Genomic DNA, 24,493 nt, shown 5'->3' with positions numbered 1-24,493 from the left:
CATGTCTTGCTTATCGAATACTGTTTTATTTATATGCTATGCTATGCTATCCACGCTTATGAATAGGAGAACCTCGTGCTCTGCTTGGTCCAGCCTTGCCTTTTTCCTTGCGCATGGTGACGTTGAAGCTCTTCGTCCCCACGGTACCAGGGATGGAGTATGCCCCAGGCCCGACAGCCTCCGGCACTGTCGGCTTCACGCGGAATCGTGCCTCGTTTCCGACTGTCAAGCGAACGTCTTTCGACCTCGTGTAGACAGCACCAACATCATCCGCAGTTTCCTTGTAGGCGCCAGGACCAGGTAGATCGCACACGTCTTTCGTGTCAAACACGGATCTCTCTTGTGTTGAGAGGAACGGTATGCGTGGGGAGAGCAAGCTCGCAGCGTCCGAGGCGGGGACGCCCTCCACTGCCGCTGGAGCACTGGACGCAACAGTCGAGAACCCCTTGGACACGTTGTACTGGCCGACGGCAGGAGTAACCTGGTCACCCACGCAGTGGACGTGCGGCGGTGCATGTGGTGGCGCGTTCTTCGCGAATCTGTTCGAGCTGGACTTGAATGGGGCCGAGTTGAGATATTGAGGCGTGTTGAACGATCCAGCCTCCGTGTACGCCCCGGGGCCTGGGGTGAACTCCTCGACATCCATACGCTCCAGCTCCCCCCAGACCTGCCGCTCCGACGTGGTGCCGAAGACTCCGTTTCGACCGATGCATAGCTTTCCTTTGACTGTGTGATTCAGAGACCGTGGGGTTTCACTCTTGTATGCGCCGGGACCTGGTGCTGGAGGGGCCTTGGTGGGGGCCAGACAAGGACGCTCTGTCGCGCACGAGAAGCCGATCCCATCCGCGCGGTGGTACGGAATCGACGCTCCGCTCGACTTCCGGCCGAGCTGTTTGGGTCCAGCGTATCGACCAGCAGAGCCGTATTTGCCAGGACCTGGAGTTGTGATGTACGTCGGGTGGCTGAACGGGGCATTGACCTGCGAAGTCAGCTCCGTGCGGCCTGTCGTAGACCCAAAGGCTTCAGTCTTGGGACCAAAGCTCCGTTGTTCTTGGCGGTATCGCTCCGCGCGCTCTTCCTTGGCTAGAAGCTCCTGCTCTCGATCTGGGTCGTACACTCCTACCGGCTTGGGAGCTGGAAGAATCGGCACCTTGGAGGCGAACACCGCACTCTGTCGAGATCCTCGATGCTGACTGCGACGCGCGCCAATGCGAGGCCGCTGAGCTTCCGGAATCAATGTGGGCGACTTAGCTGAAGGCGGAGTCGTGACTGCCGAGGTTTCCGGCACAGGGAGGGTGTTATACTGTCCTGGACCTGGCAGCTTCGTGAGTCTCTTGTTCTCCTCCCAAACTTCGCGCTTAGCAGTCGATTTGAGTGACGGCGCGACGTTCTTCTTCTCGTTCCATATCGGGTTGTGTCGGCTGTAGGCTGCAGGCCCCACCGTGTCCTGGCCGATTCCCGAGTAAATCTCGTCGGGAGGTGCTTGTCGCTGGAGTTCAAGACCTACTTGGACGTAGCCATAGCTCTGCTGTCGTTGGGGGATAGCGGGGACTGACGGCTTGACCAAGTGCGCAAATTTGTGGGGGCCTTGATGCTCACGTTGGTTATTGGAAGGCGGCGATGAGGCAGGACGCAGATAACTTCCTGGCCCCGGGTTGTCCTGTACGCTGGACGCTCGAAAAATCGTGGATCCCGGAGCACTGGGGGCAAAACGAGAGATCTATCATGCCAGATTGAGTTAGTAAGTACTACGAAGTAGTTGATAAAATCACCCCATGTTTGGGTATATGCTCCTTACCTTAGTGGCGAACACATTCGACGGGGGCTGACCGTGTTGGTGACGCGATTCATCGATGTACGCCCCGGGACCTGTTCAAATTAAGAATCTCTTGGTTATACGGTACTGGTAAAATGCCAATTCAAAGTGCACTCCGAACAGACCTGGGGTGATCGCGGACGTGGTCTTGTTCTCGTTGAGGTTACGCTTCTCCGACGTAGCGAAGCTAGAGAAGAGTGGCCGGCGCGCTCGAACTCCGAAACTCGTGATGACTTGCTCTGTTGCGTACGATCCTGGAGCGACGGTGGCTGGCGTTGGCGCGCCAGTGCCAAACGCCGACACGCGCTTTGACCGCGTCGTAATTGTCATCTTAAGTGCCAATACTGGGGATATCCACCGCAACGCGAAGTGAAGCAAGGGTGCAAATGACAGAAACAGCTCAAGAGCTCAAGACCATCAAGTTATTTATTGCCGAGGATATATTGGGGGTGCGTGTATGTCTCGTCCACTACGCGATGTCAAGATCCGCTAGTGGCTCGCACAATCGGCGTGCGAGGTCTGGGCGGTAGGTGGCGAGTTTGCTCTGCAGCATGGCGATATCGTCCAGCAATTGACGCAGTGAAACCCCGGATCGAGAACGGTGAGGATCCGCGCAAAGGATTCGACCCGAGACTGGAGCCGCTGCTGAGCGCCCATGCGAACGGAGCTCGTACTTTGCCAGCTCCTTCTGCAGGCTCTCCATGACTGGGCGAAGGCGACGCTCGTGAACATCTAGCCACTGACGGGTGAGGAGACTGGCTTGGCGCAACGTCGTGGGGCGTCCAAGCACAGTGAGGCGCGCACCTTCATGCAAGTCCCAGACCGAGAGCGGAATCCCCGTCACGGAATGGGCAATGTGCGAAATGGTGAACACGTTGGGCGAATCCTCCAGCACCACCTGGAAATGACGCGTCGGAATGGAGAAGTAGAGTCGGAGACGGCATTGACGCGTCTCCCCAAGCAGAGACGTCTCCTTCCACCAACAGTGAAAGCAGAGAATTTCCAACGCAGCAATGCTACAGCACAGACACACAGCAGTGTTAGTTAGAATAGTTAATGCATTGAAAATCCAGGAAGTAACTTACTTCTTCATCGAAGTCTGTTTGTGCAGCGTGGCAGCATTCTCAAACTCTAGTGGGTCAGCCGCTCGTGTCATCGGGTCAGCGTCGTCGTTGCCAGCCCATTCGTTGTCGCCGAACAATGGTACAAGAGGATGCATCTCCTGTCGAGAGTTGGTAACAAAGTTGTAGTAGTACGTGTTCGTCGGCTTTTTCGTCGAGTTGCTCGTCTCGGGGGACACGAGCTCTTCAAATGCCATCCAGGCACCATCCTGTGTAGAATGGCTTGGGGCTTGCTGTTGCTGATGACGCAGTATCTTGATTTGGTCTAGGAAGTAGCGCTCGCCGCCGCTTTCATCATCGCTCTCATGCTGTCGTTTCGGCGGGTTGGGAGTTGTTGCAGCCTGCTTGATCAATGACAGCAAGTATGGTTCACGGCTTAAGTCCACACCAAAGCGACGCGCGTGCGCATACAAGTCTTCAGGGGTAAGCAGGGCTGTAGAAGTCTTCAAGTCGGAGGCCATTTGGCTTGAGAAGGAATACCTCCTTTGCGAGGCTGAAGCTGGCGTCGGAAGTTAGAGTCTCTTTCTTCAACACAAACTCGAATTGCTTTCTTTACCATATTCGAGAAGGTGCTAAAAATATTCGATGCAGGTAGCATCAGGCGGACTTGACCGCTTTTTGATGATCGGAGCGCATGGAAGCAGCCATTTTGACAGCAAATATCTTGGCCTTGTAGCGTGGCGCCCATACTTCGCGCCAGTTGGCAACCAGTGAATCGAGGGCATACGCGTGCGTATGCGGACACGGTTGAGAGGCAAACTTCGTGATGCTGCCGGAAGATTCATTGGAAACTTGGCGCACCTGTGACCGGCGAAGTTCCCTGCGCTTGAAGAACTCGTTGGTGGTGAGATTGCTGGACACTAAGTAGAGGTGGAATCCAGAAAAACACACGAGAGCGAATCCCATTCCAACACAGAGCACGAAGAGCACTGTGACTGCAGCTTCTGCATGGACCAGGTACCGCACAACCACCATGGGATCGCCTTGCACCACGGTGTGCGTACTTTCGTCCAGAAATGGCTCCCCGAGGAGTTGTTTATACTCGTCATGTAGAATGGCGAAAAGAACGTAGGAGCCGTATCCGCACAGTAGCACGTTCATCTAGCAACGCACAATGTTCATCTCCATTATTTGGTTTCATTTGCCTTGAACATGCCAGTTAAAATAATGTTCTCTACGCACCATGAGGAATCGGAGGAAGACCCAGTGGTTGCGCTCGCCAATGCACGTGTTCAGCCACCCACAGTCTGGTAATAAACACACAGCGTTAGCCGCTACTTCTATAACAGTAATGACGGTACTGCAGCAAATGCACAATAGTTTCAAGTGACGGACGTACGGTGGTCGAAGCGCGGAACGCAGTTGTTGCAAACGGAACAGTGCTTCGAGCGGGCGAGTCTGAAGTGACAAGCACGACGTTAGCAACACAAGCCCAGTCGAGAGAATGTCAACAAAATAGGAAGCCTGTGACGGACTTGATGGTCTGGCACGTCGGACACTCTCGCTTCCGATAGAGCACGTCGTCGTACTCGTAGTTGTCAAAGTACACGAGGGTTTCTGTCAACGTGCAACGAAAGGTAAGGAGATGCAAGGCCAAAATGAAGAATCATTTGAATACGTACGGGGCAGTAGGATCCCGGGCGACGACATGGACGCCACGGTGAAGCTGTGCAGCGCGCCCAGCACCGCCACGAGGCTCAAGTATCTGCAAGTACAGTGCGTTCGTCAGCTGACCCCGGCTCACAGGCGCAGCGCGTCGACAGGATCAAACCTACATGTGGACGTCGCCGAGCGAGTCATTGGGCAAATGCGGCAGGCCGGAGAAGAGGAAGGCGCTGTAGCCGCCGACCACCAGCAGCAGGTAGAAGATCTGTGCAATGTTGCAGCAAGTCAAGTACCGTACATGTAGCCATTTGAGTGCGGCTTGCAGGGGATGGGTACACGACACGACGACAAAAAGATACTTCGTCACGTCGCGACGCGGGCGATCGCCACGCGGAGTCCGCTTCCAGCGCCCGAAGCGAGCGAAACCTGGCGCATTTACCGCATACAGTGACGCTGTGCAGTGTACACTACCAACCTGCTGCAGAGGGTTGCGCTGGTAGAGCGCGTAGTCGAGGAGCGCGCTGGCGGCGCGCGATGCGTGGACAGTCATGCGCTTGATTTTCCTGACTTGTCCGGGCTTCACTTGCCTTTTTGTCCGGCGAGATGGCTAAAACGTTTGATTGGCCGAATAGGGGCGCTTCGGTGAGGGGGGTTAGGGGAGAATTTGTGGGCTCGAAGCTCCCGCTCTATACGAAGTGCCGCCGCACAGAACTCAAACGCCACATTTCCGCTCTTGCGAGGAACTTGGTACGTGTCCGGTCGCCCCCCCCCCCCCCGTTGCCGCTGCAGCCATGAGCACACGCGTGTTTGTGCGGCTGTACGACGGCGCCACGCAGCGCGAGACCGACGACGAGGTGCTGGAGCTGCCGCCGCCGCCGATCAAGTGGAAGGACGCCATCACCGCCATGGTGGCGGCCGTGGGCAAGCAGGGCGAGTACGAGGACGGCGTGACGACCCCCAAGGCGCGGCTCTTCCTGCTGCCCACGGAGACCACGGGCATCGCCGCCGAGGTGCGTCGCCGCTTCAACCTCTATTGGACCCCTTGTTGATCGAGGTCTAACCGTTCGTTGCTCGCTGATCCGACAGCTCAACGCCCGCTCGCTGCGCTTCGGCGTCCGCGAGAACGACCGCTTCGTCGTGTGTCTCCAGGGCGAAGACTACCAGCAGCCCAGCGAGAGGCAAGCGTCTACATCGAATCCTGCGCCCGAGGCTGTTGCCACAACAACTGCTGCAGTCAATGGATCGTCGGCGAGGCCCATGACGCTGTCTACTCCGAGCGCCAGCAACGCCCCACCGCAGCCTACCATCTCACCTTACGCCAATACCCAAAATACAGCTCCGTCCAGCAGTGTTGCACCGTCGGGGGGCATGGGTGGCCCTCCTAGAGGCGGACTGGGCGGCGGCGCCCCGTCGGGCAGCTTGATGTCCAGCGGTAAGAAGGGGAACAAACGCTACCGCAGTATCTCGGGCAAGATGGCGGCGATCAAGTCGCTCGGCGACAAGGGAATCATCTCCAACGATGACCGAGGCCACCTGAAGGACCTGCTGCTCAACAGCGACTCGCCGCAGCTGCAAGAGGCGCTGGACAAATACAACAACACGGGCGACTTCCAAGCCGTGAAGGACCTCCTGCTCAAGGAGATGCAGAACCCGTCCTCGAAGCGCAACACTGGAGACTGGCTGTCGGAGAGTTTTGTGAACGATATCGCGCTCAACTTCAACACAACCCCGCCCGCTGCCAAGTCGGAGCCTATTCCACTGCAGAACATCAACAACTCGGGGCGCTTCAACACCGCCCCTGCAGCGTTGACCCCCTCGGCCAATTCGTACGCGTACCAGACGAACAACCAGTCTACGCCGATGAACGCTGTCAGCTACCCGCAGAGCTCTCCTATGGCGATGAACCAGTACTCGGTCTCTGCGAACATGGTCACCCCAACAGGCGGCCACCTCTCAACCAGCAACGGATACCCTACTTCAATGCCTGTTTCGTCGGGCTACCAGCAACCGACGGTCATGCAGCAGCAGTATTCCCAGCCCCAAGTATCACCAACCAACAACATGTACGGCACCGCTGCTCCACAGATCAACCTGCCGCTTCGGGACCGCGCAACCTACTTGAAGCGTGGATTCGAGTCGTCTCCCGTCCACAACATGATGGGGATGACGCAGCCTGCCGTTTCTCCGGCGGCATCGGCACAAATGGGCATGAATGGCTACGGGATGCAGCAAGGGTATGCGATGAACCAAGGATCCTACCCTGCTAACGTTATCTACGCCGGAGAACAGACTCAGTACGCCATGAACCCGTACATGTCTGGTGCCAACGGTGTTTATAACCCGTATCAGCAGCAGCAGTACGCCATGAATAGGTACGCTTACGGCAGTATGCAACCGGATATGGGCTACAATTACTACGCTGCGGGCTATGGATATGGTAAGGCCCAGCTCCGCGCCGGGCCTGGTGGTAAGTGGACGACCGCTCCGCCGATGCCTTCGTACCCCCCGCCGTGCTCCAAGGAGGAGAAGAAGGAGAAAATTGCCAAGTGGTTGAAGAAGCGCGAGAACCGCAACTGGTCCAACAAGCCGTCGTACCCCGTGCGGCACAGCATTGCCAAAAACCGCAAGCGTGGGGAGGACGGTCGGTTTATCACGAAGGCGCGTCTTGCAGAGATGGCGGCGGAGGAGGCAGCGGCAGCAGCCGCGTCCGGGAACAGCGATGAGCCCCAGAAGGCGTCTCCTACGGCGGCTACGACTGAGGAAGCGCCTGCCACGTTGGTGTCTGAAACTGCGATCCCGCAAGCTACGCCTGTGCCGTGAGTTATTTTACCGCGATAGATTAGTTTGTTGTACAACGTAGTTATCCATGCAGAAGTATATCCAACCTCCTGAGTTGAGCCCAAATTTCAAGAAACGTGATAGTAAACTTGGAAGTACACAAGTACCAGGGTTACAGCCTCACTCACAACGCGTCTATTGATTTTACGTCCACGACAACACGGATGCTAAGGTATTAATTGCCCTTCTATAAAGGAAGCACGGCGGGGCTTACTCCCACCGGCACAACAGGATCCGGCGTCTTGTCGGTCGGGGTCTTCATCCTCATGTCGATAAGCTTCTGGAGGCTGTGGAACTCGTTCTTGGAGCTGCATACCATTTGACCGTCCTCCCAGCTGTAGCGATTCCAGTTGAGGATTGAGACGGCCCACTGGTCGGTAACTTCTCGAGTTGACCCCGCGAAGGTGATCGATACCAACTTGTCTGCTTCCACAGGCTGCGGGGAGCCACGACGGCGCACGGACGGAGTTCGCGGTTGGGCATCGACGCGGAACTGGTTGGGTATCTGGCCGATCTCGTCCGACGAAGGGAGCAGGAACACGTCGACCTTGGACCCCGATAGAGCCACAGCCCCGAGCAACTCGCCACCCATGCGCGAAAAGTACTGCAGCACGCCCTCGTCGAGGATGCAGTAGACAATACGGACATCTTCGCCGTCTATCTTGAGCAGGTAGCCCTCAACGTTGCCTCCGTAGCTCATGCTGGCTGTATCGAGTCCTGTATCGAGAGGCTGAAGCGCGAGTGCAAGGCTGGAGCTGAACGTACTCGAGCGCGCAAAGAAGGATGTGAGGGAGGGGTGCAGTGCAGGAGCAGGAGAGAACTAGAGGCAGAGTCAGTCAGCATGAGCTCAAGAGGGAGATGAAGGTGGTTGGGGGCAACCGCCATGTGGTTCGAGGACGACATCAGGGGCTGGGAAGCATAAATGACACCAATACCCGAGCAGCATGGCGCACTTCTTGTTGAAGTTGTTTGCACAGGCTCTCTTCGTACGCGAGCGCAGGCTGGTAAACCACTGACATGGTAGTGCTGCCGTTACGTTAAATAGTGTCGCTTCGGAGCATACACTTGAGCAAATTCCAAGGCGTCAGGATGCCGCTCTCGAGGGTGATTCGGCAGCGCGACTCGAATCTGCCCGGCGACGGCCCGCCCCCGAGCGAGGTGCTGGACGCCATGCGCTCGTACGCCGAGGGCCACCAGGTGCAGGAGATGCTGCACATTCTGCTGGCTCGGCTACTGGAGACCCAGCCGCTGGACCCGTTCGAGTTCCTCATGCAGACTCTTCAGAAGGACGAGCAGCTGGACGCGCTGGAGAGGAAGGCGGCGCTGCACCGGTTCGACTTGCGGCGTGAAAAAACCAAGAAGCAGCTGGTGCTGCAGCTCTACAAGCGTCTGGTGGCGCTGCAGCGCATGCAGCACAAGGACAAGCTCGAAGCGCAGGGCGCGCACCTTGCACGCGGGTTTCTGACCGCGCAACTTCGACTCGATGAGACTCGAGCCCACATGCAGACGCTCTTCCCCAGCCACTACCGCGACCTCATCGCGTGGTTCCTCACGCACGAAGAAGAGCTGCCAGTCGCCGTCCCGGTCGAGCAGTTCACCAAGACCTGCATGCAGGTTCTGAGCACGCAGGCGTCTGCATAAGGAAAGGCTAGTGGCAGTGAACGGCAGTCTGCATACACATTCTTACTTCGTCAACAACGCATGTTTTAGGAGGTTTTTTAGAAGGGTTCTACATTCAGAGATCTGAAAGAATACAAACAAGCCCGGATGCGAGGAGCTCCGTTAGTAGGCATGGCGAATGCGCCGCCCCTACGACGCGCACGCGCCGCCGACCAGGGCCCCCTGGACTGGCTGGTGCCTTTCATCCCTCCAGTGCTGCGCGTGAACCGCGACACGCGCGCTCAGATCCGCCGCAAGCTGGAGGAGCTGCTGTCGAAGGAGGCACTGCAGAACGCCGTGCTCGCGCTCCGCCCGCACTGGCGCTCGCTAGCCTTTTACTCGCTGGTGCTTGCAATTTGGGTCAGGGGATTGGTGTACATCCACCAGAACGAGCCCGAGTTTGCCGTAGCGTACGTGATTCTCTCGGGTTTCGCGGCGTTATGCTACCACCTCCTTGTCGGAGGGGAAGAGCGCGCGAGCGGCATGAGCGCATACTCGGTCTTCAACCGCGGGGCTCAGCGGATGCTGGGATCACTCTCAGCTGAGCAGTTTGAGGTACGGAACAAACAGCTCGTGGGCCAGGAGTCCTGGCTTCAATGGCGCCAGTTGTGGAGGGGCTAATGATATGATACGCCGCTTATGTGCTGTGCTGTAGAACGAGATTCGTCACCGACAGCCAGGGCACGAAGACGCTCCGAGTCCACGACGTGCTGGTCGAGCTCCTCACGACTTTGACGACCACGACGACCTCTACGATGAAGATGACCCGTAAGTTTGTGAAGATACTTTTTTAGGTGTGACTGATGGTACTTACTCTCATCGTCCTTGTTGGCGTGAACAGAGATTTGCTGGAAGCATTGAAACTCTCGCTGCAGGAAAAGAAGCGCGAGGCACGCCGAGCTCGCCGCACGAGTCGTAGAAAATAAGTGAACTCGTTAAGTACAAGCGGTTGCTCCATTCATTCCATTGCCTCCTAGAACCCCAGCGGGCAGCGACTGATGCGCTTCTTGGGATTTCCGTTCTCGTCCAGCTCGACCATCTCTGCTAGCTTGTCGGGTGAAATAGGAGGATGGCCAGGGGGCAGGACGATCTCTCCGGGGGCAGCGTTGGCCTTCCGATTCGAGTATCTCAACATGCCATTCAGCACACCAACTGCACGCACAAGAACACATCTACAGGTCTCAGTCTCCAACGCTACATCTCAAACAACACACACAAAGGGATCGGCAACGCAACGCACCAACGAACAGCACGGAGCCCGTGACCATGGAGGTCGAGAACAGGCGCAGTTCGGTCACAGACGTCAAGTTGTCGTCCAGAGCCACCATCGTGAGCGACACTAGCCCCGACAGAGCCACAGTGCAGACGCCAGACGCCGCCATCAACTGCAGCATGTCAACACCACGTCAGCCTCCTCTCACGCAGCAGCTCGGACAATTGAACGTACCAGCGACGCGTCCCCTGCCACGATGGACAGTAGGGACGGCTTGGACGGCGAGGGCTTCACAGGAGGCTCCGCCGCAGCGCTACCAGCATCTGGCTGCTTTGCCACCGCCCTCTGCTTCATGGTCGCTGCGCTGTTAGACCCAAAATCGACGCCCATGTCCTTCTCCTTCTTGCAGCTCTGGTTCCCGACTGCTGCCAAGTGCTGCGTGCCTGCGTGCCGTGTGAGTGCCAGCTTCTACACTGAAAATTAGCAGTTCAGTTGCATTTATGATGATTGATAGTTTACCCTACAAAAGGGAATGTTGCGAGACGAGCGCTACGCTCTACATACGGTGCGCTTGCTTCAACTTCCGTAAGTACTGTAGCAACCGCTTCAGGCCAACTTGAGCTGCTTCATGAGCGCTGCGATGTCCTGAGCGACCTCTTCGTCCTCCTTCGTCTTCACCGGCACGGCCTTCGCCTCCAGCACCCAAGTCGCAGCCTCCTTGGTCCGCTTCATTTTCATATAAGTCTGCAACACAGGATGAATGAACTGAGCACTGGACACACACACTCACTTGCATAACACAACATTACCTGTGCCAGGAGAAATACGTTCTTTTTCCAGAACCCGGGGCTGATTTTCTCTGAACCTCAACACCAAGATCACCATTACATATATGAGCGCAAGAAACACCGGTCAGATCGCATCAACTTTAGCTTACCTGCTGCCTCGAAGTGCTGCACAGCCTCCTCGTACGTCGCAGTAGGGGGCGTGCCAAAAAGTGCAGCAGCAGCACGCTTCTCGATCCAAGTCATGTCAGCAAAGGCCAAGCACCACTGGCCCAGGATGTTGTGGGATATGGCATCAGTCGGGTCCAGCTCGATAGCTCGTTGAATGTGGTCCTACGAAAAGCAAGATAGTATTAGGCATCCCGTTATCGCTAGACATCTTGCTAGTGCCCGCTTACCCGAATGACGTAGGCGCCCGCGATCTTCTCCTTCAAGTCGCGGAAGTTCCCCACCGTGCTGTTCCCAAACCGCGCAGCGATCAGCAACCTTTCAATATGGTGTTTTTGTATGGAGAATTTACCTGGTCATGATGGCCATCCACTTGTTGGAGGCTGCTGAATCACTGTTGAGAGCATACGCCTTCTCTGCGTCAGCGAGGCCTTCAAATGCCAGAGCCTTCTTCTCGTCGGGGTTGCTCTTCTCGTCAACCAGGTAATTGCATGCGCGGGCTAAGCGCCAGAGCTGTATATTGTGGTCAGATGGAGTCCCGCAAACTAGAAAGGATGTTCATACTCGTACGCACCATCTCGACGCTGGGAGGGTGTTTCGGCAACTCTACTTTCAGATACTCTCGCGTCTGGGCGTGCAGTCCCTGGTCAAACAGATCGTCGGCTCGCTTGATAATCGCCTCGATGTCTCCAGGAATGCCGCTCTTCTCCTCGTCCTCGCTGACTGCAGCACGCGCCGGTCGTGGTGCTTGCTGGCCGCCAGACTTGGCAACTGCAGATGCGTTTGAGCCTATTTGACCGGAACAGAAATAATTAGCGGTGTAGTATGCTATACCAAGCTGTGCAAACCTCACCTTCATGCTGCTGAATAAGCTCGAAGTCTCTTGCATCATGCGGGAACACCGCCTTCTCCTCAAGAACTGGTACCTCTTGATTCAGCCTCGATGAGCGCGTAAAAAGTTCCATACTGGCTGCTATGGTTCAACATCAAACACGGCGCGTTAGTGTTTCTTCTGCATCCACGTCTTCAATACCAGATCTAGTACCTGTAAAGATTCCGACGGCAACCCACATAAGAGGCTGGAACATCGGCAGCTCCACAAAAGAGATCTCCTCGTCCTCGATGTTCCACGTGATGACGAGCGACACGACAGTCACCAGCACCATCAGCATAAGTCCGAACGCGGCCAGTAGCTGCATCGCCACAACAACGCAGCAGTTCCGAGTTAGCAAAAGAACACAATACTCTAGCAAAATCACCACATCCAGCTCCCAACCATGTTCCGCCCTCTGTCAACCGCGAGCATCTGCTGCTCGTTCGGTTGTTCCACCTCCGCATCCTCCACCTCCTCCTCGGACTGCCACTCGTAGTCCACGTCCTCTCCTTCGTCCCTCTCTGCGGTTGCGCGCGCTTCACCCTCCCCATGGTCACGCGCACTCCTCGTCGCGAACTTGTAGACGACCACCGCCGCCGTCGCGGTGCCCGCCACGGCCGCCAGCGACCAGAACCAGCCGCGATAATTCGGCGTCATTCGTATCGCTCACTTCAAAGTGCTCGACGAAACCCATCGAGTACTCAATTCGTACTTAGCAGGGGATAGAAGTGCCCAAAACAGGCCATCCATTATTGCCCAAAACAAGCGACCTACCCGCCATGGGGGTGCGAGGCGGCGGCGACAAGCCCAAGAAGCACAAGGACCGCGGCGTCAAGTTCAATGAGAAGCACACGCTCAAGTACGGCCTGTCGGTGTGCAGCCGCAACGCCAAGACGAGCGTGGTGGAGTCCGTCATGTGCAAGTTCTGCGTGGCGTTCGGCAAGGAGTCGGCGGCGGACGCCACCCGCAAGCGCCGCGCCACGGCCAACATCAAGTACTTCCGGCAGCCCTTCCGCGCCGACCACTACCTGTCGCACCTGGAGATCAACCACAAGCACAAGTGGGCCGAGTACGAGCAGTCGTCCAGCCCCGAGAAGGAGAAGTTCTTCGCCGCGCACATCGAGGAGGCCACCATCAACTCGCTCGCGATGGCGCAGCAGCAGATCATCAGCGCCCAGGCGGGCACTGCCGTCAGCAGCTGCGCCCCCGGGGCCAGCCCGGCGTCGGGTGTAGCGGGGACGGGGGCGCCACCCGTGCAGCGTGTGGGTCCCGTTCGGCTGCCGGCCTCGGAGATCGAGAAGCGCGTGGTGGAAGAGCTCGTGGGCGACATGTTCTTCAACGCCTGCGACGAGGACGGACTCTCGAAGGAGCAGGCGCTGGACGTCTTCCGCCGCAAGGAGGGGGCGGAGAACTACGACATTCTCCTCAAGAACCAGCGGCTGTACGACCTAGCCATCAAGTTCGTGGCCTGTGGCGCGTCCTACCGCTTGACCTCTCGCATGGTGCAGTGCACCAAGGAGGAGACCAAGATGGCGTACTACGGCGGTTGCTCAGAGCACAGAGTGGCGGGCTACGTCCGTGCAGTGATTGCGAGTAATCTGCAGAAGATCGCGCTGATGATGCGCTCCTCGTGGGCGTATGCGCTGGCCACGGATGCGGCCGTCCACCAAGGTACGTCGTACTTGGATATTCGCGTGCGGCTATGGCAAAACGGAGCGTTGCAGGACTTCCACCTGCTGACGCTGCCCTCGTTCGACCAGCACCCAGCGCCGTCGATGATGGAGCGCCTTGAGAAGTTCCTCGACATCATGGATTCAAATTGGCGTGGTAAACTGCTCGGCACGACCACCAACGGCGGCGTTAATACAGGCCGCAATACCGGTACAACAGGCAGCCAGCAGGGGCTGTCCGCTCGACTCACGACGGTTGTGACGAAGCCTGCGTTCTATCTAATCTGGTGCGGCGTGCACCAACTGGAGCTCGTGGTGAAGAACTGCGTCGCCGCGTTCTGCCAGAAAGCCTTTTATGACGAGCTGGTGTCGGTCCTGGCTACACTACGCCAAGACCAGCAGAGCTCCCATCAAGAGGGCCCGTTGTCCCCATTTGCCACGGAAGTCATCCCCGACGTCACGACTGCGTTCTCCAGTACTCGTGGCTTTGCCGAGAAGTTGATGGCAGCGCTCAAGTGGCTGATAGAACACCGACTCGCCGTCATTCAACGACTTCAGACCGCTTTCCCGACTTCTGTGCCCTCTGCATCGTGGTGGGTCTGCGTAGCGGTCGCCCACCGCGTGATGGCCGAGATCGCGTACTTTATGAAAAAGTTGCTGAGCATGGAGAAAGGTCCGAACCGCGTGAGCGAGCAAGTTCAGGAACTGTGCAAGCTGGCGCTGATCATGGCGGACGTTGTTGGTGCTAGGCGGGACTTGTGGGAATCGCGAAACCCGGACGAAGCCTGCGCGGCAGGGTCCTTCCAACTGACCTTCCAGAACGCGCAGCAGTTCATCCAGAACGAGGGCGGTCCGCTGGCTATTGAGATGTTTGACACACTTCGCGGAGTTGAGCGGCTTCACATCGCCAAGTCTGTGGCGCACTTTGCGGTGGATCTGATAGCTGGCGTTGCCACCATCGCTCAGGATGGACGACACTACTGCGCCGAAGACGTGGGCGTGCTTGTCAATCCGCCAGTCGTGATGCCTATCGAAGTGTGCGAAATGGGGCAGGAGGCGTTCGTGAAGCTCCTCTGTGAGCAGGAGGCGCGCTTGCGCGAGACTTTCTCCGACGAGGAGATCAAGACGATTCAGAGCGAGTACGAAGAGTTCGTGCTGGCTGTGAGTCGCGAGCCGATTCTCGGCGGGGTGCTCAAGGAGCACAACCGAGACACAGATGTGTCCTTCGCCTGGTCCTGCGTCAACGGCCGGTTCCGCATGCTGCAAGAGTTCGTCGGCGGCCTGGCTTCGGTGGTCCCTGACGTGTCGGCAGGCACTCTAGCGGCGGACCTGACGTGGCTCAACTGGGAGAAACCGGACTATCGCCAGACGATGATCGACTTCTCGCTCGAAGGCATCTTGCATGCAAAGCAGAAGATGAAGGTGGAGCTCGTGGACGTTCACTCTCTGCAGTCCGCAGCCTCGTCCACTGCGGACGGGAGCATGTTGGGTAGCACACCTGCGACTCCGGACGTGGATCTCGCGTCCTCCTCCCCCGCGGCAGCAGTAGCAGCAGCAGCAGCAGCGTCGCTGGGGGCCAACTTGGGTAGCATCCCTCTTCCCACTGCAACGATGGCCATGCCGCTTGGCATGCAGAGCACGATAACGGCGCAGGACATCGCGAGCCTCTCGGGCATGGCCATGCCCAAAACGGGCTCCACTAGCAGCTCAAGTGGCAGTGCCAATGGCACCGACCAGCATTACATGCTCGTGTAGCTACGTAGGTCGTGAATAAAGCTCTCGGTATCAACGCAAGCTGCTCCCCAATCCCAAGTCCAGATGCCTGTCCTCTACACCGCATTTACCGAAAAGCTTAAGTAAATGGGGGCCGCCCCGACAGCTTTGGCGCTGCTGTGGCTGCAGCTCGCGTGGGTGGCGCTCGGGAAGGAGGTCTTCACGGGCAAGGCCACCACGTACGGCCTCGAGTCGGCGCTGGGTGGGAGCTGCAGCGCGCGCATGGCGCCGTACGGCCTGAACTCGTCGCTCTTCGTGGCCATGAACTACGACCAGTACTACGAGTCGTCCAGCTGCAGCCGCTGCTTGTCCATCACGGGCGAGAGCGGCACCGTCACGGCCTTCGTGGCCGACTTGTGCTACGAGTGCGGCTACGGCAACCTGGACCTGAACACGGCGCTGTGGTACACGGTCGTGGGCGGGGACCCGCGCATCTCGGAGATCTCGTGGCACTTCACTCCGTGCCCCGACGAGCAGGAGAAGTTCTGCTGGAAGGAGGGCAGCAACCCGCAGTGGTTCGCGCTGCAGGTGCCCAACTCGCGGGACGGCGTCAAGGCCATGGAGATCAACGGCGTGGAGGGGGAAGTCATCGGCGTCACCTCGTTCTACCAGGTCTCTCCGTCCGACGCCATCGACCTGGAGCATGTGGAGGTCAAGATCACCTCCAACGAAGGAATCACGTCCAAGGCGACGCTCAAGCCTGCAGACTACAACAACTGCCCCATGACCGACGACTCCACTAGCCCCGCGGCGGGAGGTGGCACCATCACGACGGTGATCACGGACACGACCGGGGCGACCACGCACCTCACGGCGTGGCAAGCCTACAGGCGCCGGAGAGTACACTTCTTCTAGTTGGTTTAGTACATGCATTACTCTGTTAGTTTGTGGCTGTCTACCCTTGGTTGTGGGCGTTCGTGTTCATGCCGCCGGTGAAGGTGAACGGCACTTTGGCCAGGTTCTGCATGTTCTTCTTCCAGTTCTCGGTCATGTCGCTCATCTTGCCCTCCATCTCGGCGATCTTGCCCGCGGGCTTGCGCTGCATGCCCAACGTCTCGAGGTACCCGGCCTGCTCGCTCTTCTTGAGCCCCTTCATGTTCATGATGCTCTGGAAGTCCTCCGCCGTGCCCTCGGGCCACATGATCTTGAAGCTCTCAACCAGCATCTCGTTCGGGGTCCCGATGAGCTTCAGCGCGCTCTCCACCTTGGCGATCTCGTTCGTGACGAACTTGGTGTAGCGCGCCGGAATCGTCGCCGTGCTCGCCGATGAGGACGACGACGGGAACGCGTCGTTCGTCAGCACTGGCAACTGCAGGAAGAGCGTCTTCAGCGCGTACACATCCAGCAGCAGCTGCTGGGTCGCTACCTGGTTCACCTTCCGGCACTTCATCACGGCCTGCAGGATCTTGGGCACGAACGAGGCCGCGAATTTATCGCAAAAGTTGGTGAAGTACAACCCAGACAGCATTTGGCGCAGCACCGGCACGAACGCGCGGAGCTTCTCGCCCATCTGCGTCACGTACAGACTCTCGTCGCCTACTGCTTCCCACGTCTGCCAATTCACCTTGTGGAGCGCGGTGAGCTCGTCATCCAGCGACGTCTCCAATCCAGCCACGATGCACTTCATCGCGGTAGCGCCAACATCGTGGAACGTATCAATCTCCTGTGACAGCTCGATAGCTTCGCTGAACGCCTTGTCGATCTTGGCGCGGATGACTTCCTCCAGCGACGGCAGCGTTTCCGCACAGTACTCGGCCGTGTTGATCACGAAGCACAGTTCTTCCTCCTGTTTATCACCAAGCTTTACCTTGCTGATGGCACTACTGCTCGAGGAGTCGAGACCACCGGTGTTTCCCGTCGAAGCAGCAGGCAGCTTATCGAGGAGCCGCTGCGAGTATAGCTGGAAGCAGTGCTTGAACTCGTTCTGGAGATCGAAGAACGTCTGCCCGTTCGTCAGCGCCGTGCAACGCTTGATGGAGTTCCGGATGTACGCGAACATGTTCACTGAGCTTGAAAACACGGGCAGCTGGCCGTTTCGATCCACAAGCTCCGCACTCATCACTTCGTTGATCATCTGCTCCATGTTCTTGCGCTCCAGGGCGACGTACGCCGTCATGAAAGGGTCAAACGAGCGAGAGATCATTCCTCGGATTGTCGGCAGACTCTGACTGTTGTCGCCAGTGAGCTCGCCGTTCTTCTCCATTTCTTCCTCCAGTGCCTTGCGTTCCGCCTCACGCTTCTTGCGGCGATGCTTTCTCTTGATGCCTTCTGCGGAGTGAGGATCAATCACCTCCCCGTTCTCGTCCAGCTCCATCTCCTCCTGCTCTTCACCTTCCACCACTCCTTCGAACCGCTGGGCCGCGTCACGTTCAAACATTAGCGTTCGCTGCAGAGACTTGAGTAGCAGCGTCACATCCATTTCATCCGGGGTGTGTGCGCCAATCTGTGCAAGCAAATGCGTCCGCGTGCACTCACAGAAGCGGATGCACATTCGTCGGGCCATGCGCCAGTGTTTTGGGAACACTGCATTCAAGCGATCGTCGATGGAATTGAGCAAGTTGTAAAACCACGTGTAGCGCGTTTCAGCCTGATGCAGCCCAGCACACTCGCCTCCCTCGCCATACATCCTCTCATAGGACATGAGCTGCTCGTCACAGAACACGTGGATGAGCTTCTCTCGAGTCGCCCTCCCCAGCGCATCCACAACAGCACATGCCGCCGAGAGGTTGGAAAACACTGCCTTCCGCTCTTCTTCAGAGGGGAAGTTCTCCTCCAGAGACTCCATGGGGCCAATGGACCGGAAGTCGGCGAAGATCTGTCCCCCGAGCTCTTCCTGCAACGTACGCACAGTCTTGTGCAGCTCAACGATCTTGCCGACGCTCGTGTAGCCGTCAAAGTGCGAGAAGAGCTGGTTCACAGCTTCCAGTAGCGACGCGGCCTCTCTGTAATTGCGCTGGGAGGACATGAACTCGAGCTGGTCCACCGCGTTGACCAGCATGTGCAGTCGTTTGAGCGCGGTGAGCGTGGTCTGTAGGTGCCGCTTGGCGTAGTCCAGCTGCTTGATGTCGCGGCAGATCTCCTGCACCATGACCTCCGACTGCTCCGCCTTGCCTCGGATATCGTGGATCTTGTGGAAGAGCTGCTGCGTGGCCATCTTGGCCTCCTTGAGATCCACGAGCGCCTGGTGGGCCGCCAGGCTTTGGTCCTGCGACGCCTGCGAGAGCGAGTCGTCCAGCTCCTTCATGCGCACGCGCAGGCGGCTCACAAAGTCCCCGATGTCGCCCAGACTCTGCTCGTCCGGGAAGTTGCGGTTGATGAACTCGCGCGCGTCGAACTCGGGCCGGTCCAGCACGTCCTCCGACGGCAGCACCTACATGCAGGACGTTATGGTGACGGATACGGAGGTGAGGACTGGGCTGTCCACAGCCGCTGGAGCCACAGCAAACGCATCACCTTGGCCAGCGTGTCTTCCACGTTCTGCGGCAGCTTCAGAGCGACGCCGTCGCCGGCCGCAGGCTCGCGGCCAGCGGCCGAGGACGACCCGCGGCGCAGTATCCGCTCCATGCTCGGCGAAAGTAGCTCTTTGGCTCGCGCGGGACTATTGACTGGAATATAATATGCAACTTGGGAGGATCGACTTCAGGCCGAAGCGACGCTTGCTTACAACTGCTCTGCTCTGCCCAGAGGCTGCAGCATTTAGCTATCATCACTACAGAGCCATACCGGCCAGCCACGCGGCGGGCAGGCACCACACACCACGCGGCGGTAGGATATCCTGCGACGCCGGGTTGGCTTCACATGCGTCGCACTGCGACGAGGGGACCGTTTCTTTTTCGCAGGTCGTCCTCGACCCGACACACACTCCTCGACCCCCACACTAGCTGTAGGACCTACCCGAGGCTTCGCCGAAACACTTGGTTTTTGTATGTTGCATCGTACCTGAGAACGAGGGTGCGGACAGGGCCCTATCCCTGCCCGAAGAAAATATCCGCAATACGCTGCCAGAATGTAGCGGACCTCACGACAGTTTTTCCTACCCAGACGGGATCCTCAAGGTGTTTCCAGGCGTCACTTTCCATTTGGATCGCAACCGCACAAGCAACCCAAGAACACAACACAACCCGCAAGCCTAGATGCAGATCTTCGTCAAGACCCTGACGGGCAAGACGATCACGCTGGACGTGGAGCCGTCGGACTCGATCGACAACGTCAAGCAAAAGATCCAGGACAAGGAAGGCATCCCGCCTGACCAGCAGCGCCTGATCTTCGCCGGCAAGCAGCTGGAGGACGGCCGCACGCTGAGCGACTACAACATCCAGAAGGAGTCGACGCTGCACCTGGTGCTGCGTCTGCGTGGTGGCATGCAGATCTTCGTCAAGACGCTGACGGGCAAGACGATCACGCTGGACGTGGAGCCGTCGGACTCGATCGACAACGTCAAGCAAAAGATCCAGGACAAGGAAGGCATCCCGCCTGACCAGCAGCGCCTGATCTTCGCCGGCAAGCAGCTGGAGGACGGCCGCACGCTGAGCGACTACAACATCCAGAAGGAGTCGACGCTGCACCTGGTGCTGCGTCTGCGTGGTGGCATGCAGATCTTCGTCAAGACCCTGACGGGCAAGACGATCACGCTGGACGTGGAGCCGTCGGACTCGATCGACAACGTCAAGCAAAAGATCCAGGACAAGGAAGGCATCCCGCCTGACCAGCAGCGCCTGATCTTCGCCGGCAAGCAGCTGGAGGACGGCCGCACGCTGAGCGACTACAACATCCAGAAGGAGTCGACGCTGCACCTGGTGCTGCGTCTGCGTGGTGGCATGCAGATCTTCGTCAAGACCCTGACGGGCAAGACGATCACGCTGGACGTGGAGCCGTCGGACTCGATCGACAACGTCAAGCAAAAGATCCAGGACAAGGAAGGCATCCCGCCTGACCAGCAGCGCCTGATCTTCGCCGGCAAGCAGCTGGAGGACGGCCGCACGCTGAGCGACTACAACATCCAGAAGGAGTCGACGCTGCACCTGGTGCTGCGCCTGCGTGGTGGCAACTAAGTCGTCAACGACGTGGACCCGCTTGCAGGTAATGGCTGCTGGATGAAGTAAGTGCAGCAGTCGCTAGCGCCTGAGGATAATAGATAGCGCAGCTATCGAGTCATGAAAGTATATGGTGAATTCTTCTGGTTTAGTTCTGTCTTGATTGTAACGTATGCGGATTCCTGGCGGTTGCATTGATCTATTTTAATCCGGTCCTCCTCCAGTGGCGATGGCGTCTCAAGGGGTTTGGCCGGTAGTATTACAAGCAGTCTGAGCGGCGGTGCAGAGTTTGTGAGCTGAGACCCGACACTAGCCTAGCGACCATGAAGTCCGAGGCGGAGCTGAGTGACAAGGAGTGGCGGCAAATGCGGCGGCAAATGTCGAAGCTCGACTTTGATCCGGTGCCGGAGACGCCTGCCCTACTTCCGAGGTCTCTCTACGGTGAGAGCGATAAGGAGCTAGCCGCGATCTGTGAGGAACACGAGAAGCCCGAGGAAGCCCTTGAAAGTGCTGTAGTCGCTGCTGATGCGTGCTCTAACCACAACGACTCGCCAACGAGCCGCAGCTGTAGCGGAATTTCACCAGGTCGAGAGAGTATTGTGCTTAGTGCCCCCATCCGCAGTGCTATACCGGCCAGTTATCCCGATGATATCAACCAAAAGCAGTCCGAGAAGGAGGCGATCAAAGCTCGAGGTGAGTTACCTTCCACGTCGATGGCAGTATCTCCGCTGGTTACGAATCGCTTTCGTCTGCGAGAGAAGAATCCTCGAAACAAGCCCGAGTTGGACGATGCCGACATTGCAGTACTTGACGCTCAGTTGGCGATGGCACAAGAGGCGACACGGCGCTCCATCATGAGTGCGTTTATGGAGCTAAGGGCGAAAAAGACGAAGGACGAAGCTTTGGAGAGGTCGAAGCTATCAGCAGCCCACATGACCGACGTAGCCACCCTGAAAGTAAACATTTTCACGATCAACCCTTTCATCTCGGCTTGCACAGTTTAGACGTACTTACTATCGTGTTTGTATGTAGAACAAGGTGAAGGAGCTGAAACTGCGTGTAGCTCAAGCAGAGGCGAAACGAGAGCAACAAGAACTGCTGTTAGATCGTTTTTCGGAGCTCACAGCCAAACAATCGCACCGCAATGTAAGTTTCGGACCCCTCTTCTACTATATACTTCATCAACTAACTTGGTTTATTTTCTTGGTAGCAAATGCGCTGGAGTGAAGCTCGGTCTCTAGGAATATGCTTTCGCGGGTGGAGCACAACAGCTCAACAAGCGGTAGCAAAACGCAATGCTCTTCGGCGCGTGCTTGGACAATGCTGCAGACGACAGCTACTTGCGAGTTTTTGTTATTGGAAACAAAATCTCCAAGCGTTTGGACTTCAGAACCAGCTTCAAGAGCAGCGAGAGCGCTACGAGCATCGCATCGTCGAGATGGCTAAGGAGTATCAGCTCAAAATCAACCAGGTACTATACTCTCTTTATGACACCAAGAGGAAATGCTGGCAATGGCTAACAACATTTGATCTTCATTCGCCCATTTAACTGCACAGCTCCAGCAAGAAATTGCCGACGCAAAATGCCAAGTGGCTGAATCACACAAGTGCCGGCAAAAGTTGGAGGAAGACCTCCGTCTAATATTCTTGCGAGGCGTGTCGGCAATGAATATCGAAGCTCTAACAGCGTTTGGGTCGAGTCACAAGGTCAACCACAAGTCAGGCGGGCAGGAGCGATTGATCCCTTCGTCGCGACAGCATCAACCAAGCTCCACCCAAGCTATCGCCCCGATCAAAAATCCTACCGCTGCTCCGTCCAAGAACCACGTACCTGTCACGCCCGCATCTGAGGAAGTGCCACCTCCAACACCCTCGGTACACGTAGAAGCAACGGTTCTTGCTCCCATCGTGACTCCAGATTCAGGCTCCATCTCCTCAACCTCAATTCCTGTGTCTGTGTCGCGTCCAAACTCCTCTCGAGCGCTCCCATATCACGCCCTAGCGGCCAGTGGATGGTCCCGTCCTACCAGCACTTCTGAATTGCGCAGCGCTGAAATGATTCGGCAGCACGAGTTGTCGTTGCCAGTTGGTCGTCAGTCTGCGAGTCGATCGGCATTCTCATCGTATCGGCCATACTCAGCTCCCTCGCCGACGAGGAAGAAGCCGATCTCGCAGTCGAATGCCAAGTACCAGGTCGAGATGCAGTACGTGAGAAGTGCAATTGCGACCTCAGCGGCACGAGGCACTCGGACTCGACCCGTATCAGTGACTCGCTCTCCATCGGCGTCAAGTAGGTCACGTAGGTAGATAAGTGTGCTGATTCATTGGGGCCAAAAATGAACGGCGTTTCACCTGCATTATTCCTGCTGCAGCTCCGTTTCGGGATTGGGAACCTCATTAGAGCCACTTGTGTTTCAAAGTTGCATCGTGGGATGAACCGACAGCAAGTTGGTAGTAAGGCGCACCTGCGCTCTCCACGCCTCGATCAAAGGGAGGAAGATCCTGAGGAAGGTACAGAGATCCTGGACGATGGCGATGAAGACGACGGGGTACGAACACGCTTCATCTACTACATACAAAGCTCGCCTCTTGTGGTGTATTTCTTAATTGTTGTTCATAACCTGCCGTAGATTGACCTAGAAGGCTATGAGGAGTACTTGGAGCGCTTAAAGAGGTAAAATGGGTTTTTCTCGCGCGCCTTATCTACTGTTATTTGTTCACACGCTGCCTCTGTCTTGTTCCAGCAAGACAGCAGTTCGTCCTTGCAGCGCGCGCGTCGTACGGCCATTGCCTTCGGACACGTCCCAATTTTCAATGACCAATGCAGACAACCCAGTGCCCACGAGACCTGCCCGACCGGTTAGTGCTCGTCCTCGAATGCGAACTACACCTAGAAATTCCGTTGATGACCGCACCCTGAACGGTTCTCAATCACGTGCAAGCGGTCTGGGGGTGAGACGGAAGCGACAAGGCGAGCGGCTAGTTCACGCTCGCATCCGGGCAGTGTACAATGACGTTGGGAGATTATCTGGTCCAGTGAAGCAAGCGTCGACATCTTATAGCGTGACATCAGCTCTTAACAACAAGAGCAAGGGCCTTCAAGATGCAGAATTGCATGATGAATACTACCGGCTACTCGACGCGGAGACTGAGCTCAAGGCTGTCTGCCTTCAAGAACAGCAAAAGCGAGTGATGGCTGTCGCTCATGCGCGTCGCCTCGAAGAGATCATAGCGATGAAGGACAAGAAAATCGAGTCGCTGCTTCATGCCAAGGCCGTCGGCGCCGACAGAACTCTGGGTACCAGCAAAAGCGTCATTCAACGAGAAATGGCAGAACGGGACCGGCAATTCCACGCACTAACGCAGCGACTGAAGCAGAAGATCGCTCAACAGTCCCAATTACTGAGCTCGTATGAGGAAGCGATGCAATCTCTTCGCAGCGGGATTAAGAGCACGAATCTTATGGAGCTTGAGGAGGAGCGAAGTCAGCTGTATCAAGAGTTGCGCCACCACCAAGAACTCCTGGGTCGGCAGCGGCTTGAGTGGGAAGCCCATCAACAAAAGCTAATAGCATTCGCGGAGGCAAACGCCAATAACAAGCTTCAGATCGCCAAACTACAGCAAGACAACGAAATCATTGCTCACGAAAAGCGGAAGCTGGAGCAAGAAGTCGGGTTTCTAAAGTCGCGGGTCGAGCTGCTCCAAAGCAATCTCAACCTGGAGCAGCGCAAACGGACGTACGACCGCGAGTTCAGTGAAAGTGTTGGGAAACATGCGTCTTCGCCGCCAACACAAAAGGTGATGCTCGCTCAAGCGCTCGAGGAGATGAAGAAATTGATGCGGAGAGAAACGATAGCCTCCATCAGGCGTGAAAAGTTGAAATCACTGAAGCCACCTCGATCAGAAAGTTTTGCTTCGCCAGCGACGACTGCTCTGCC

At 57.1% G+C, this 24,493-nt stretch overlaps 12 protein-coding genes across 12 annotated transcripts; 6 read left to right on the top strand and 6 right to left on the bottom strand.

Moving 5' to 3' along the window:
- Window positions 1-46: 46 nt before the first annotated feature.
- Window positions 47-2,146, bottom strand: PHYSODRAFT_485886 (hypothetical protein; the record flags this gene model as incomplete). The annotated part of the gene is made up of 3 exons (XM_009521183.1): window positions 47-1,720; window positions 1,799-1,869; window positions 1,942-2,146. The coding sequence occupies 3 exons, from the start codon at window positions 2,144-2,146 to the stop codon at window positions 47-49; spliced, it is 1,950 nt and encodes a 649-aa protein (XP_009519478.1).
- Window positions 2,147-2,285: 139 nt separating this feature from the next.
- PHYSODRAFT_481878 (hypothetical protein) lies at window positions 2,286-3,398 on the bottom strand (the record flags this gene model as incomplete). The annotated part of the gene is made up of 2 exons (XM_009521182.1): window positions 2,286-2,832; window positions 2,902-3,398. 2 exons carry the CDS (start codon window positions 3,396-3,398, stop codon window positions 2,286-2,288), a joined length of 1,044 nt encoding a protein of 347 aa, XP_009519477.1.
- A 136-nt stretch (window positions 3,399-3,534) lies between these two features.
- Window positions 3,535-4,650, bottom strand: PHYSODRAFT_482345 (hypothetical protein; the record flags this gene model as incomplete). Its single annotated transcript, XM_009521181.1, has 6 exons — window positions 3,535-3,696; window positions 3,739-4,038; window positions 4,120-4,184; window positions 4,277-4,335; window positions 4,413-4,494; window positions 4,560-4,650. Coding segments are annotated over 6 exons (759 nt in total), but the record flags the coding sequence as incomplete, so codon positions are not given.
- A 736-nt stretch (window positions 4,651-5,386) lies between these two features.
- PHYSODRAFT_284872 (hypothetical protein) lies at window positions 5,387-9,992 on the top strand. The gene has a single exon (XM_009521180.1). It carries the CDS (start codon window positions 5,800-5,802, stop codon window positions 7,360-7,362), a length of 1,563 nt encoding a protein of 520 aa, XP_009519475.1. The 5' UTR covers window positions 5,387-5,799; the 3' UTR covers window positions 7,363-9,992.
- Window positions 9,993-10,012: 20 nt separating this feature from the next.
- PHYSODRAFT_556794 (hypothetical protein) lies at window positions 10,013-10,711 on the bottom strand (the record flags this gene model as incomplete). Its single annotated transcript, XM_009521179.1, has 3 exons — window positions 10,487-10,711; window positions 10,280-10,424; window positions 10,013-10,191 (listed from the first exon to the last, which is right to left on the bottom strand). Exons 1-3 carry the CDS (start codon window positions 10,640-10,642, stop codon window positions 10,013-10,015), a joined length of 480 nt encoding a protein of 159 aa, XP_009519474.1. The 5' UTR covers window positions 10,643-10,711.
- Window positions 10,712-10,858: 147 nt separating this feature from the next.
- PHYSODRAFT_485810 (hypothetical protein) lies at window positions 10,859-12,736 on the bottom strand (the record flags this gene model as incomplete). Its single annotated transcript, XM_009521178.1, has 9 exons — window positions 10,859-10,996; window positions 11,062-11,111; window positions 11,190-11,370; window positions 11,445-11,493; window positions 11,558-11,718; window positions 11,780-11,911; window positions 12,054-12,178; window positions 12,251-12,398; window positions 12,482-12,736. The coding sequence occupies 9 exons, from the start codon at window positions 12,734-12,736 to the stop codon at window positions 10,859-10,861; spliced, it is 1,239 nt and encodes a 412-aa protein (XP_009519473.1).
- Window positions 12,737-12,858: 122 nt separating this feature from the next.
- PHYSODRAFT_296338 (hypothetical protein) lies at window positions 12,859-15,504 on the top strand (the record flags this gene model as incomplete). The annotated part of the gene is made up of 1 exon (XM_009521177.1): window positions 12,859-15,504. The coding sequence occupies one exon, from the start codon at window positions 12,859-12,861 to the stop codon at window positions 15,502-15,504; it is 2,646 nt and encodes an 881-aa protein (XP_009519472.1).
- Window positions 15,505-15,609: 105 nt separating this feature from the next.
- PHYSODRAFT_481765 (hypothetical protein) lies at window positions 15,610-16,377 on the top strand (the record flags this gene model as incomplete). Its single annotated transcript, XM_009521176.1, has 1 exon — window positions 15,610-16,377. One exon carries the CDS (start codon window positions 15,610-15,612, stop codon window positions 16,375-16,377), a length of 768 nt encoding a protein of 255 aa, XP_009519471.1.
- Window positions 16,378-16,417: 40 nt separating this feature from the next.
- PHYSODRAFT_253106 (hypothetical protein) lies at window positions 16,418-19,218 on the bottom strand (the record flags this gene model as incomplete). The annotated part of the gene is made up of 3 exons (XM_009521175.1): window positions 16,418-18,892; window positions 18,976-19,120; window positions 19,187-19,218. 3 exons carry the CDS (start codon window positions 19,216-19,218, stop codon window positions 16,418-16,420), a joined length of 2,652 nt encoding a protein of 883 aa, XP_009519470.1.
- A 434-nt stretch (window positions 19,219-19,652) lies between these two features.
- On the top strand, window positions 19,653-20,705 carry PHYSODRAFT_353926 (hypothetical protein; the record flags this gene model as incomplete). Its single annotated transcript, XM_009521174.1, has 1 exon — window positions 19,653-20,705. The coding sequence occupies one exon, from the start codon at window positions 19,656-19,658 to the stop codon at window positions 20,571-20,573; it is 918 nt and encodes a 305-aa protein (XP_009519469.1). The 3' UTR covers window positions 20,574-20,705.
- A 173-nt stretch (window positions 20,706-20,878) lies between these two features.
- On the top strand, window positions 20,879-21,841 carry PHYSODRAFT_253137 (hypothetical protein; the record flags this gene model as incomplete). The annotated part of the gene is made up of 4 exons (XM_009521173.1): window positions 20,879-21,248; window positions 21,360-21,511; window positions 21,588-21,701; window positions 21,797-21,841. The coding sequence occupies 4 exons, from the start codon at window positions 20,879-20,881 to the stop codon at window positions 21,839-21,841; spliced, it is 681 nt and encodes a 226-aa protein (XP_009519468.1).
- A 1,948-nt stretch (window positions 21,842-23,789) lies between these two features.
- Window positions 23,790-24,329, top strand: PHYSODRAFT_466032 (hypothetical protein; the record flags this gene model as incomplete). Its single annotated transcript, XM_009521172.1, has 1 exon — window positions 23,790-24,329. A coding segment is annotated over one exon (540 nt), but the record flags the coding sequence as incomplete, so codon positions are not given.
- Between the last annotated feature and the right edge of the window lie 164 nt (window positions 24,330-24,493).

Source organism: Phytophthora sojae (assembly GCF_000149755.1).
Source record: "Phytophthora sojae unplaced genomic scaffold PHYSOscaffold_2, whole genome shotgun sequence".
Taxonomy (NCBI): Eukaryota; Oomycota; class Peronosporomycetes; order Peronosporales; family Peronosporaceae; genus Phytophthora; species Phytophthora sojae.
The sequence above is the reverse complement of the archived record's forward strand: the minus strand, read 5'-3'. Positions and strand labels throughout refer to the sequence as shown.